This window comes from Bos grunniens, chromosome 21, assembly GCF_055505025.1.
Source record: "Bos grunniens cultivar Pamir isolate PY7600 chromosome 21, Bosgru_T2T1.0, whole genome shotgun sequence".
Lineage (NCBI taxonomy): Eukaryota > Metazoa > Chordata > Mammalia > Artiodactyla > Bovidae > Bos > Bos grunniens.
Window position 1 is genome coordinate 28,671,317 of NC_141185.1, and position 12,450 is coordinate 28,683,766.

The 12,450-nt window shown below is 36.8% G+C and overlaps 1 protein-coding gene across 21 annotated transcripts in view; it reads left to right on the forward strand.

Moving 5' to 3' along the window:
* HEATR5A (HEAT repeat containing 5A) overlaps positions 1-12,450 on the forward strand; it is a 103,727-nt gene that overhangs the window by 28,240 nt on the left and 63,037 nt on the right. For 19 of the 21 annotated variants that reach the window (XR_015149787.1, XR_015149789.1, XR_015149790.1 and 16 more), the window contains 5 exons: positions 3,690-3,850; positions 5,094-5,349; positions 5,939-6,094; positions 7,502-7,752; positions 8,731-8,842. Coding sequence is in view for 16 of the 21 variants with exons in the window: in XM_086363737.1 (XP_086219863.1) it covers positions 3,690-3,850; positions 5,094-5,349; positions 5,939-6,094; positions 7,502-7,752; positions 8,731-8,842 (936 nt within the window). In the remaining 5 variants the exon portion in view is untranslated. The remainder of the gene's footprint in view (positions 1-3,689; positions 3,851-5,093; positions 5,350-5,938; positions 6,095-7,501; positions 7,753-8,730; positions 8,843-12,450) is intronic. The other 2 variants (XM_086363742.1, XM_086363747.1) reach the window with 1 other exon arrangement.

Below are 12,450 nucleotides of genomic sequence, written 5' to 3' on the forward strand. Positions count from 1 at the left end.
ACCACCTTCCAGCATCTATCTGCACATGCTCCCCTGCTATCAAGACTTTTCCCCTATTATCAAGATGAATTATCTTCTATTAAAGCCTTATGTTCAATATGTATTAGAGCTCATCTGCTCACCTGCTTGAGGACATAGCTGTAGGAAGTCTCCCCTCTCCTACATCAACTTTTCCCTTTCAGTTGGTTCATTCCCTATAAAACATGCTTTTCTCCCCCCTCTCATCTTTATTTTATTTCCCCACCCTCCTCTCATCTTCAAAATAATTTTTTTTTTTCTTGTGTCTTCCCAGCCAACTGGAGCCCAATTTCTCTTGCCTTTGCAGCAGAGTTCCTCAGAAGGGTTCTTGATATTCAGTTTTTAGTTTCTCTCTTCTTTGAAATGCACTTAAGTTAAGATTTTTCCCCAGTTGTCTGTCAAAAACTATTTTTGTTAAGGTCATCAATGACTTCCATGTTCATCATTTATTCAATAAATAATCAAGTATTTATTGAGGATTTATACCAGGCCATGAACTATTCTCAGCATGTAAGAGGTGTTACTGAACAGAACAGATTAAAAGCCCCTAAACTTTGCAGCTTCCATTCTAGTTTTTAGTCACGCTAAGCCAGTGGGCAGTTCTCTGCTGTCTTACTTGACAGCAGGAGTCAGCTTTCAGCAACCTTTAACTCAGTTGATCTTCCTCTCATCCTCTTTTCACTTGCCTTTTAGGGCCTTATACTGCCTTGGTTTTCTTTCCTCCTCTGTAGAAATTCCTTTTCAGTCTTTAATGATTCCTTGTCTTCTCAAAGAAGACACCCATTACCTTGTCCTTGATCTTCTCCTCTTTACGTGGGCTCACTCTAGTGATCCCAGCCAGTCTCTTAGCTTAAATACCGTCTGTGCATCAGGGGTTCCTGGATTTATGTCTTTAGCCCACACTTCTCTCCTGGATGCTGAACTCTCATACGTACCTGCCTGTTTGACATCTCTGTTTGAATGTCTGTTTGATGTTTTGACTTGTCCCAAGTGAATGTTTGATTTCCCCTCCCCCATATGTATACATATATACCTGCTCTCCTTGCAGTTGCAGTCTTACTAATCTAAGTTGATGACAGCTTCATCCATGCAGGTGTTCAAGCAGCAATTTGGAAAGTCACCTTGAATCGTCTCTCTCACACTCAATACCTATTCTACTTACCAATATTAAAACCATCTAGACTTGGGGCTCCATGGAGAAGTGGCTCATATGGTTGAGGCTCATCTGAGAATGAGCCTGGGACATCTTGTTGTGCCAAAAAAATAAGGGACGTCCAATGGCCAGCTCTCTGAAGACACTTCCTCTGGTCAAATTCAAAACAATATTAGAATTAATAATGCTAGAAATAGATTATAACATGTTAAATAAAAAAGGAATCTATGAGTCTTTAATGAAAATAAGTAAATAAAGGAGAAGGGAAAGGTCTATTTTTACAGTTGAATGCCAACCAAAAAGTTTAGAAGTGATGAATGTTAGATAATGACCTTTGCAGTCATTATAGGAATAGTTCATGCAGATAAGAGTCTTCAGTGCATTCTTAAATGGGTTAGAGTTTATTTATACTGTCTTAAAGTATCACTGAAGAAGGCAATGGCACCCCACTGCAGTACTCTTGCCTGGAAAATCCCATGGACAGAGGAGCCTCGTAGGCTGCAATCCATGGGGTCGCTAAGAGTTGGACATGACTGAGCGACTTCACTTTCACGCACTGGAGAAGGAAATGGCAACCCACTCCAGTGTTCTTGCCTGGAGAATCCCAGGGATGGAGAAGCCTGGTAGGCTGCAGTCCATGGGGTCGCACAGTCGGACACGACTGAAGTGACTTAGCAGCAGCAGCAGCAGCAAAGTATCACTACACAGGTGGCATAGTGATAATAAAGGGGAAAATGGTATTTTACAGTCAATGAGATTGACAGACACCTGATTCATTTATTCAAAGATAATACCACCAATATAGGGACAGACTGACATCAAACCTGACATTCTTTCTGATATTATGTGTTGAGAAATCTTACAGCATTACTTACGCAATTGAAAGCTTTTCTGTAACTACAACTAGCCATATATGTAGGCTTCAAAAATGAGAAAGTGATAAGGAAGATATGGAAGCTAGGAGAAGGGTACGTGAGAATTTATTTTACTCTTGCAGCTTTTTTGTGATTTTGAAATTTTTTCTAATAAAAAATTTTAAAACTATGTACATATGTATACCAAGACTCCTGTTGTAACTACCTTGATCTAGCCTGTTAAAAGCTACCATCACCTCTTGGTTGTATTACTAAATCCTCCTAATGTTTTCGTTTTTTCTACTTCCACCTTTGCCCCTCTGTAGTCTTCTCTCAGCACAGAAACAAAGTGACAGATGCTGTTACTGCTTTGCTTGAGGGTCTCCACTGGCACCTCACTTTACTCACATCATCATTATAATGATTGACAAGGTCCTATATCTTCTGCTCTTGCACCATCCTCACACCCTGTCCTGTCTCCTACCAGAGAACTCACTGCACATAAAAGATATCTGCTGTATTTTTTTGGGTGGCTTTTAATCACTGTCTGACATACTATTAATAGACACTTTGTCATTTGTTATATTTATTCTTGTCTCTCCTTTCTAGAATTTATGATCTGTGAGGGCATGGATTTGTACTGTTCACTAATGTTTCTTTCCATGTACCAGTATAGATTTTCATCTGTGTCATCTTTAGGCTGAGAAATTTAGTTTTCTGAATAATCTTAGTTTTCTGAATGTTGACTTGGATTAACATAAGTTTATTTTGCCACTGCCTATGACTTATGTTGGTAATGAGGATCAGAGCATGTGACCATCATTTTTTCAGAAGAATGAAAGGGTGAAAATTTTTTTTTTTTCTTTTTTTTAAAAGGAGATACTCACAGGGAGAAACGCAACTGTGTCAAACTGCAGACAAACTTAAAACCTTCTGCCTAGCTAGCCTCTTAATTATTGCAGCCTAAGGATTGACTGAGAAGTTTTAGTAAATACTAGCTTTGATTTCTTTAGAGACTGAGGATGTAACAAAAGTTGTACTTGCAATTGGGAATTTTTAAAAAACATGGTGTGGTTACTTTATATAAGTTTCATTGAGAGTTGTAGAGCATTTAGAAAGGTAAAATTATGATTTTTGGCCTTTTAGTATTTCAAAAGAATTTTCAAAGTGTTGTGTAGTGTTTTCTACTTATTTATTTATTTGACTGTGCCAGGTCGTAGTTGCGGCATGTGGGATCTAGTTCCCTAACCAGGGATTGAACTTGGACCGCCTGCACTGAGAGCATGGAGTCTTAGTCACTGGACCACCGGAGAAGTCCCTGTAGCATTTTCACTCTTGGAGAATTAGGGCAGTTTATTTATGTTTCCCCTTGTTTTAGAAGACTGTTAGCCTTTTAACTTGAGGGCAAGAGAGCAATAGGTCATAATCTCAAAGTGGCATAGACTTTAAGATGTCATTGACTTGATACATCAGAGTCCATTATGATTTGTTGTCTGAACACTTTTGTGACTTTATGTGTTACTGTGTGTAATGTCCTGTAAGTTCTGCCTTTTGTTTGGATTTTTAGTTTTATTTTTCTTTCTGTTAACATGCTGTTCAAGATTATGTATTAAAATTTAGTCTGTAAAACAAAATTACATGTTTTGTTTTGTTCTTTGTTATAGCAGCCTCACGTCAGAGCATTCGCAGAGTATCACTGGAGGAAGTTCTGGAATTACTAGGAACAGGGTTTCTACGTGGAAGTTCAGGATTTCTTCGAGCCAGTGGAGATATGCTGAAAGGAACCAGTTCAGTCAGTAGGGATGTTCGAGTTGGAGTTACTCAGGTTAGAATCACAAACCAGTCTCTAAATGTAATTCCCACCTGCTCGTGATGAAAGTTTCAGTATCTGACTCCAGGCAGAAGTGATACTGTGCCAGGTCATCACTTATGCTCTCATGTTTATAAATAGATGTGGTGAGGCCAAATACTTTATAAAAAAGCTAGATTATAAGTAAAAGAAGCCTGTTTATACAAAGCCAGCTAAATAAGCTATTGCAGTGTACTTTCAGTTCGTAATAATGGGAGACTTGTTTATTTCCTTTGAAAGGTAAACATTTTTTTGTTTGTTTCCAGGCCTTGGGCTTCCATGTGTCTTGTGTTTTCACATGTTTTCCATTGTGTTTTTGTGTGCTTATAGGGTTCAAATTTAAACTGTTAGGTACATAATATTCAGCGTGGGCAATATTATATTTCTATCTTATATGGTTTCTACTTTTAAATAAAGATTACAGAATTGTAATTTCCTTAAGGGCTTAAATTCTTGGTCCTAAACAAAACTTAAAAAGCTAAACCTTGGGAAAAGGGTCTTTGAATAAGAGAATATAGAGGTCTTTGCATTCTTTCTTTGAATTTTCGTATTTTCTAGATGCCATTGTGGGTCTAAGCAAACGCATATATATTTTTTTAATTCACGTATAATCCTCATTGTTTTATACTGTATGATATTAGAGTTCATGAAAATATAAAATGTCCCAGCATAACTGTAAACTGTTTTTAAAAAACAGATTACATGAGATAACTACTCTCTGTATCTCTAGAGTAAGGCAAACCATTAGCATTCATGAAAATAAAGATAGTGATTCATCACTATAAACTTTCTTTTCCATTTTCTAGAACTGAATTCTCTTAGAGTTATGGTATTAGACCATAGTTAATTCTTACATTGTGTTTATTTGTTTGATTTGGGTTTTCTTCTTCACAATGTTAAAGAGCTTGAATGCTTTGTTCGGAAAAGTCATAGGCATGTTTTACTGATTAGCTAGCTACGTTGGCTGTCCTGAAGCCTTGCAAGTCTGACCAAAATAAAACACAGGCAGCATAAATGAAATCTCAGTTGAAAGACTAGGTACTTCAATTTTGGCTTAACAAGCAAAACATTGTACAATATTTATATAGTTAAAGTGGCTACACAAATGAGGAAAAACTAAAAAATATTAATAAATTCTGCATATTTCATGGAAGATAAGACATTGATATAGAATTGAAATTATTTCATTTTGAAGATAAAACTCATTTCTATTTTTTAGGCTTATGTGGTGTTTATATCAACACTAGGAGGAGCATGGCTAGAGAAAAATTTTGCTGCTTTTCTTTCTCATATCCTAAGCCTGGTTTCACAGTCACACCCTAAGGCCACCCAAACTCAGATTGATGCTGTCTGCAGTCGCCGTTGTGTTTCATTTATCCTTCGAGCTACTGTTGGAGGCCTTCTTGGAGAAAAGGCTCAAATTGCTGCTGCTAAGGATATTTGCCAGGCTATCTGGAAGTTAAAGAAAGTTATGGGTATGGATCTTCTAAGACAGTCTCTTTTAAAACAGTGCTAAAGAAATTGTCCCTTTGAAAAGCTGGACTGGTATATAATTATGTTAATACAAAAGAAGCTACTTTTATAATACAGGTCAGTTTTTTCAGAGTAGAGCAGTCTATGATAGATGAGACATAAATTATCTAACTTGATAAGAACTGTTACATAGATGTCCTGATCTTAGAGGGTGGTGGTTAATAGTTCCTTAGAATTCATAGTCTTTCTATACAAGTTAAGATACATTCTCTTTAAAACAGGTAGTTCATCTTAGTTCTTCTACTGTCCGAAGTCTACTCTGCTTATGGAGTTCTCCCTTTCAGGGCCACTTGCTAGAAGAGTGATAAGGCATCTATACTCAGCTTGCTTGAACTAAATTGGTTATATTAGTTCAGTTCTTTCTCTGTAGATGCAAGTCTTATTTTAGTATTTTAGTTACTGCCTCAAGGATTTCATATATATCAAGTGGAGGTATTCTTTACCTTTATATGTTTTTACTCCTGATACCTATTGCCTGTAATACATTTTAATAAAACAGTGATGCCTAGTTAATTTTCCTGTTTCTATCAGATGCTGTAATGAGTGATGGTAATTTGGAAACCCGGCTTGGCTCTGCAGATGTAGCTGCCAGCCAGCATATGCTGGTGTGTGCTTTACAAGAACTTGGAAATCTCATACACAGTCTCGGCACCACGGCTGCACCGTTGTTACAGGATTCAAGTGCAGGTATCTGTTGCTTCTGACTAGTCTGAATACTTTGTTTTCACTTTTCCTTTTAGAGAACTTTTCTCTGAGAAAGAAAAGCTCCTTCATATCGCTCATTTATTGTAGATTTATTAGGGTCATTTTATGAAATATGTATAATCAAGATTATATAAAATATGTATATATTTGATATTTTTTTTCCTTTTAGCTTTTGTAGATAAAGGTTGTTCTCTAGGTCTCTTCTTTACTCTAACCCCCTTTCTGGAGATATTTAAGATAACATGGAAAAATGGAGAAGTAATCCTGAACTTATATCTTTCATCTGCAGTGAAAGTGTTAGTATTAGTTTCTATATGGTACATGTAACTTACCTCCTCAAAGGTCTTCTAAGCATTCTCTTTCCTTTCTCTTTCCTTTCTCTTTGAAAATTATTGAGAGATAATACTATAAAATTCACCGGTTTAAAGTACACAGTTCAGTGGTTTTGGCGTACTCACAAAGTGGTACAAACACCACCACTGTCTAATTCCAGAATGTTTTCATCACCCCCAGAAGTCCTAAATGACCCATTAGCAGTCATTTCGCATTTCCTCTCCTACAGCCCTGATAACCACTAATCTATTTTCTGTCTCTGGATTTGTCTGTTCTGGACGAGATTTAATATAAATAGAATCATATAGCGTGTGGCCTTTTGTGACAGGCTTGTTATGTAATTACTATTTAAAATCATCTTTAATGGCTTTTGTCCTTTGACTGTGATACACAATTCCTGCTGGCTAGAGCTTACATTATATTTGGTTTGTATGCAATTTATTGTAGGGCATATATTGGTAAGGTAGCAGTCGACATGAACTGTTACACGTTATCATGAAGGTATATGTTGAACTGTAGCAGTACAGACTTTCTTGTTACTGGTGGTAGCATTTGCATTTCATTGTCTTCATAGTGGTTTAGTAGCCTTCTGGGACCTAGTGAAGCCTTGATTTTGTTCAGCATTTTGTTCTCAGGTAAGAGCAATATGGTGGATAGGGAGAATACTGATTACATAGATAAATATGCCAGAAAGGACTTACAAGAAAAGGAGGCTGACCTGAGATGTGACATTTCTTCTCAACATGTTTTTGTTATTAATTTCTAGTACCACATTAATGATCTCAGATCAAGTAAGCAGAACATTGGCTTGTTTAGGAAATAAAACTTTGCTTTGTCTACTGACTTAATTTAAGCCAATTTTCATGTGATACATTAGTAGAAGTAATTCTTAGGTACAAAAAATTATAATTATGTATCACTTAATTTTTACAATTCTGATTGGCTTTTGATAAAGATAATATATTTTAAATCCATGTGGCCGCTTACTCTTTTGGCTGTTTGATGACATCTTTATTTCTGTAGCTGAGTCATTGTTTGTTTATTCCATCCCTGCAGGCATCCTTGACAATGTCATTTCAGTTACTCTTCATCCTAGCATTTCCGTTCGACTAGCAGCCGCGTGGTGTCTACACTGCATTGCTGTGGCACTACCTTCCTACCTGACGCCACTCTTAGATCGTTGCCTCGAAAGGCTTACTGTGCTTAAGTCTTCACCTGAAGCAGTGACTGGCTTTAGTTTTGCTGTGGCAGCTCTGCTTGGAGCCGTGAAACATTGTCCTCTAGGAATTCCTCATGGAAAGGGCAAGGTAACGACTTCATTCTTCACGTATGATAGTGATATTTCAAGCATTTCCTAAAAACCTTCGTTGTCTTCCTGTGTGTCACCCGGTAAGAGGCATTCAAGACGGGTTTCTGAGCTATCAGCTATAGTACTGCTTAGTGTTAAATATCATTAAGGTAATAACTGTGAAAAATGAAGGGATGGTTAAAAATATCATATCCACACTTAAACAGGAGTTGGTTTTAGTGCCTTTTGTTAGAAATACCTCCAGTTAGTAAGATACTTTTTTCCTGAAGACTTTTTTCTTTTTTTTGGTTATATATTCAGCTCTGCCATTCCTTTCTCCAGGGTATCTTCCCGACGAAGGGGTCAAACTTGGGTCTCCCTCATTCAGCCGCCAGAGAAGCCCATATGTACTCTATAAGCATACATTATCCATAAATGTGAAATATCCTATTTCTCTCTCCTTTTGTTTTAAAACAATATTTCTTAGACTTTTAAAATATAACATTTTAAATTAATCTCACTTTACTGTGAAACTGCTTTATTGTGAAATTATTAAATACTTTGAACTATGGTTATATAGTATACTACCTTTGGAAAGACTGTTATCAGCCACAGTAGTGTGCAGAATTTTAAAATGAGTTTCCTGTAATCAAATTTTCTTTAAACTAAAAGTCAATTCAAATTTTAGACAGCTTGAACAGTTGTACAATGTTTTCATGTAAGCTCTACAAAGAATTACAGGGTTGCTGTATACAGAACTAGGGTTGCTGTGTACAGTCTAATATACCAGCGTTTATCCTGGGAGCCTTAACGTTTTCTTCGTTTCCTTTATGACATTGTCCTATGGTGTAGTGTATGTAAATGATTATCTTTTATCATGTACTTTTATTGTGTGTAAGAATTTTTCAAGAGATTGTTATTATTAGTTGCTATCATTTGTCAAGTTACCTATAAACTGATATACTTGTTTTTACCTTTTTCTTCTATACATCAATAGATTATTATGGTGTTAGCAGAGGATTTGCTGTGTTCTGCTGCTCAGAACAGTCGCCTTTCCGCTCAGCGCACACAGGCCGGATGGCTGTTGATTGCTGCGCTGATGACCTTAGGTAACAGTTTTGTGGAGGGCTTATAAAACTACAAACTACATGGGGTTTTCTGAATATAAATATTCTAATGTATGACTTGATAGGACTAACTTAAAGTTGGATATATACCAGAATTTAGATAGTCATAGAAAAATTTTTCTCCTAGCAGTCACCTTATGAAACCATGTACTTATTTTATCTAATTCTCAGAATGTTTTCGGATGTCCTTATTTGAAATTCTCTTTAAGAGCAGTTTATGAGCCTTAGGTAGGATAAGCCAATTTGATTAGCTTTTACATTTAACTCTGGTTTTTCCAAAAATCATTCATATCTATCTTCATGAAAAAAGTTTTTCCACAATTTAAAGATAGGCAAGAGAACATATGATAGCCCATGAATCCAGTTCTATAATTGTTCTGAGAATCAGTGACACTGATAAGGTGATTACATTGATGAGGATAGGGCACATTTAAATTATATTTATTAAAAAATTAGTAATTATTTTATGATCATGACTATTATATTTACATCCAATAACTTTAAACTCAGTTTTATGACTTTATTAAAGCTATAGTCTTAATTTTCTTTTTATAGTTTTTTGGTTTAGTTTTAGGATACAAAACTTGATGGGTTTGACCAGCAAACCATTTTGACACCTCTGAAGTAATTTGATCTAAAAGGAGCTTAATTAAAATAAGCAATCATAAATGAAGAGCCACTTTAAGTTGTTTTTGAGGTGATTAAAAAGACTTACTGGACTACATCAGAGTTCAGCCTATAGGCCAAATCTGGATTGCCACCTATTTCATACAGCCCATTAGCTAAGAATGGTTTTTATGTTTTTCATAGTTTGAAAACAAAAGTAGAGTATTTTGTGATACATGAGAAATACATGAAAGTCAGTTTTCAATATGCATGAGTAAACTTTTTGTTAAATACAACCATTATCGTTAGTTTACATATTGTTTCTAATGTTCAGGCCCTGCAGTGGCAGAATTGAGTAACTGCAGCAGAGATGGTATGGCTTTCAAACCCCAAAATGTTTACTCTCCGGGCCTTAATAGAAGTGCTTGTTGGCCCCTGGCATAGACAATGATTTCACAATGCAATGGGAATAATGTGGTCAAGCTTTTGTTTACTTTTGTCTAGATGTTTCTTGCCTGCCGTATTGATTATTTTTGGTTAATTAAAGGAGAAAATAAACTACTTAATAAGTATAATGTTTTAATGAACAAAAGCTTTCAAAACAGGGTAATCTCATTGGAAGAAGACTACAAGACAGCCTTTATGTAAGGGATTAGGGCATCCTGTTTTGTGCATATTCATAGTCAACATACCAAAAGAATACAAAAAATTAGTGTTTTTTAATTGTTGTTTTCTTGGGCTTTTTAAAAAAATACATTATTCTTTCACTTTATTATCTGGTTTTAGAATGTGTTACTGTCCTAATTTCAAAGATGAGTGAGATTTTGCTTTTAGGTGTCATTATAAACTCACAGATTCTTACATATTTATGTGTTTCAGTCCATTGCAGTCATTATTCCTTTGATCCTCAAATTGTCTGTGGGAGCCCCTGCTAGTTGGTTCCTATGTCCTTTTTCTTTTTTTTTTTTTTTTAATTTTTGGTTGCGCTGGGTCTGTTGCTGTGTGAAGGCTTTCTCTACTTGCAGCAGGCGGGGGCTACTCTCCAGTTGTGGTACATGGGCTTCTCATCAGGGCGGCTTCTCTTATTGCAGAACACAGGTTCTAGGTGCATGGGCTTCAGTAGTTGCAGCACATGAGCTCAGTAGTTGTGGGTCACAGGCCTTACAGCACGTGGGCTTCAGTAGCTGTGGTGCACAGGCACAGTAGTTCTTCGATGACATGTGCAGTCTTCCCCGACCGGGGATCGAATCCATGTCCCTGAATTTGCAGGTGGATTCTTATCTACTGTACCACCTGGGAAGGTCCCCTGTGTTCTTTTAACATGAACCTGGTGTTCTTTTGATAACATCTCTATTTTTGACATGACAAGATGTCTCAGCTTTTACATCATAATTTCTGCTTCAGCTTACAACCAATTGTTTCTCCAAGGAGCTCTGATTATATTTGGTGCAGTGGAATTTAGGTGACAGTCTGTATACTGTCACCCTGCTTATTTAACTTATATGCAGAGTACATCATGAGAAACGCTGGGCTGGAAGAAGCACAAGCTGGAATCAAGACTGCTGGGAGAAATATTAATAACCTCAGATATGCAGATGACACCACGCTTATGGCAGAAAGTGAAGAAGAACTAAAGAGCCTCTTGATGAAAGTGAAAGAGGAGAGTGAAAAGGTTGGCTTAAAGCTCAACATTCAGAAAACGAAGATCATGGCATCTGGTCCCATCACTTCATGGAGAATAGATGGGGAAACAGTGGAAACGGTGGCTGACTTTATTTTTGGGGGGCTCCAGAATCACTGCAGATGGTGATTGCAGCCATGAAATTAAAAGACGCTTACTCCTTGGAAGCAAAGTTATGACCAACTAGACAGCATGTTATAAAGCAAAGACATTACTTTGTGAACAAAGATCTGTCTAGTCAAGACTATGGTTTTTCCCGTGGTCATGTATGGATGTGAGAGTTCTACTATAAAGAAAGCTGAGTGCCAAAGAATTGATGTTTCTGAACTGTGATGTTGGAGAAGACTCTTGAAAGTCCCTTGGACTACAAGGAGATCAGTCCTGGGTGTTCATTGATAGGACTGATTTTGAAGCTGAAACTCCAATACTTTGGCTACCTGATGTGAAGAGCTGACTCATTTGAAAAGACCCTGATGCTGGGAAAGATTGAGGGTGGGAGGAGAAGGGGACAATAGAGGATGATATGGTTGGATGGCATCACTGACTCAACGGACATGGGTTTGGGTGGACTCCAGGAGTTGGTGATGGACAGGGAGGCCTGGTGTGCTGTGGTTCATGGGGTTGCAGAGAGTCGGATAAGATTGAGCGACTGAACTGAACTGAACTAAGTGCTTTATTGATTTTTGCCTGGCAGTTTTAACACCTCTTTTGTATTTTCAGCATTTCCTTCACCATTTATAGTTTTCATTGTCATTTTTAATATATTCACTGTTCTGAACAAACCTAAACTCAGGTAGACCACATTTAAATCCTTTTCTCAAATGTGAACACTTCTAACCCCTTTTGCTACACTTTTCAGTTTCTCTGATGTCATGTTAGTGCCTTTGATTCAATTGCAGACATCTACATGTGTGTTTGGTTTTTGTTAGATCCAGTGTTATTCTTGGTGTGAATAAACTTACTCTTGTATAAACTTTGTAATTACTGTAAACTCAGGTTTATTAACTTACTTTACATACACTTCTGAAATAAATTATCCTCATACCTCTCTGAAAAGTGATGCTACTTTGTTCACTGTTGAGTTAGTGAGATATCTTAAGGGCAAATACTATGAAACGTTTTGTTAACTGTGGATATTCCCAGTGACAGCATACCTGCTTTGTTTTTTGGTGTCTGACTAAATTCTGCATTCAGAATTTTCTGTATTCCCACAGCCCACTGTATATGAGTGTGCCTGTGTGCACACTCACAGAAACCTTTTAAAGTCACTTATTCCTAATTGCCTTACTCCAGTTTCCTTATT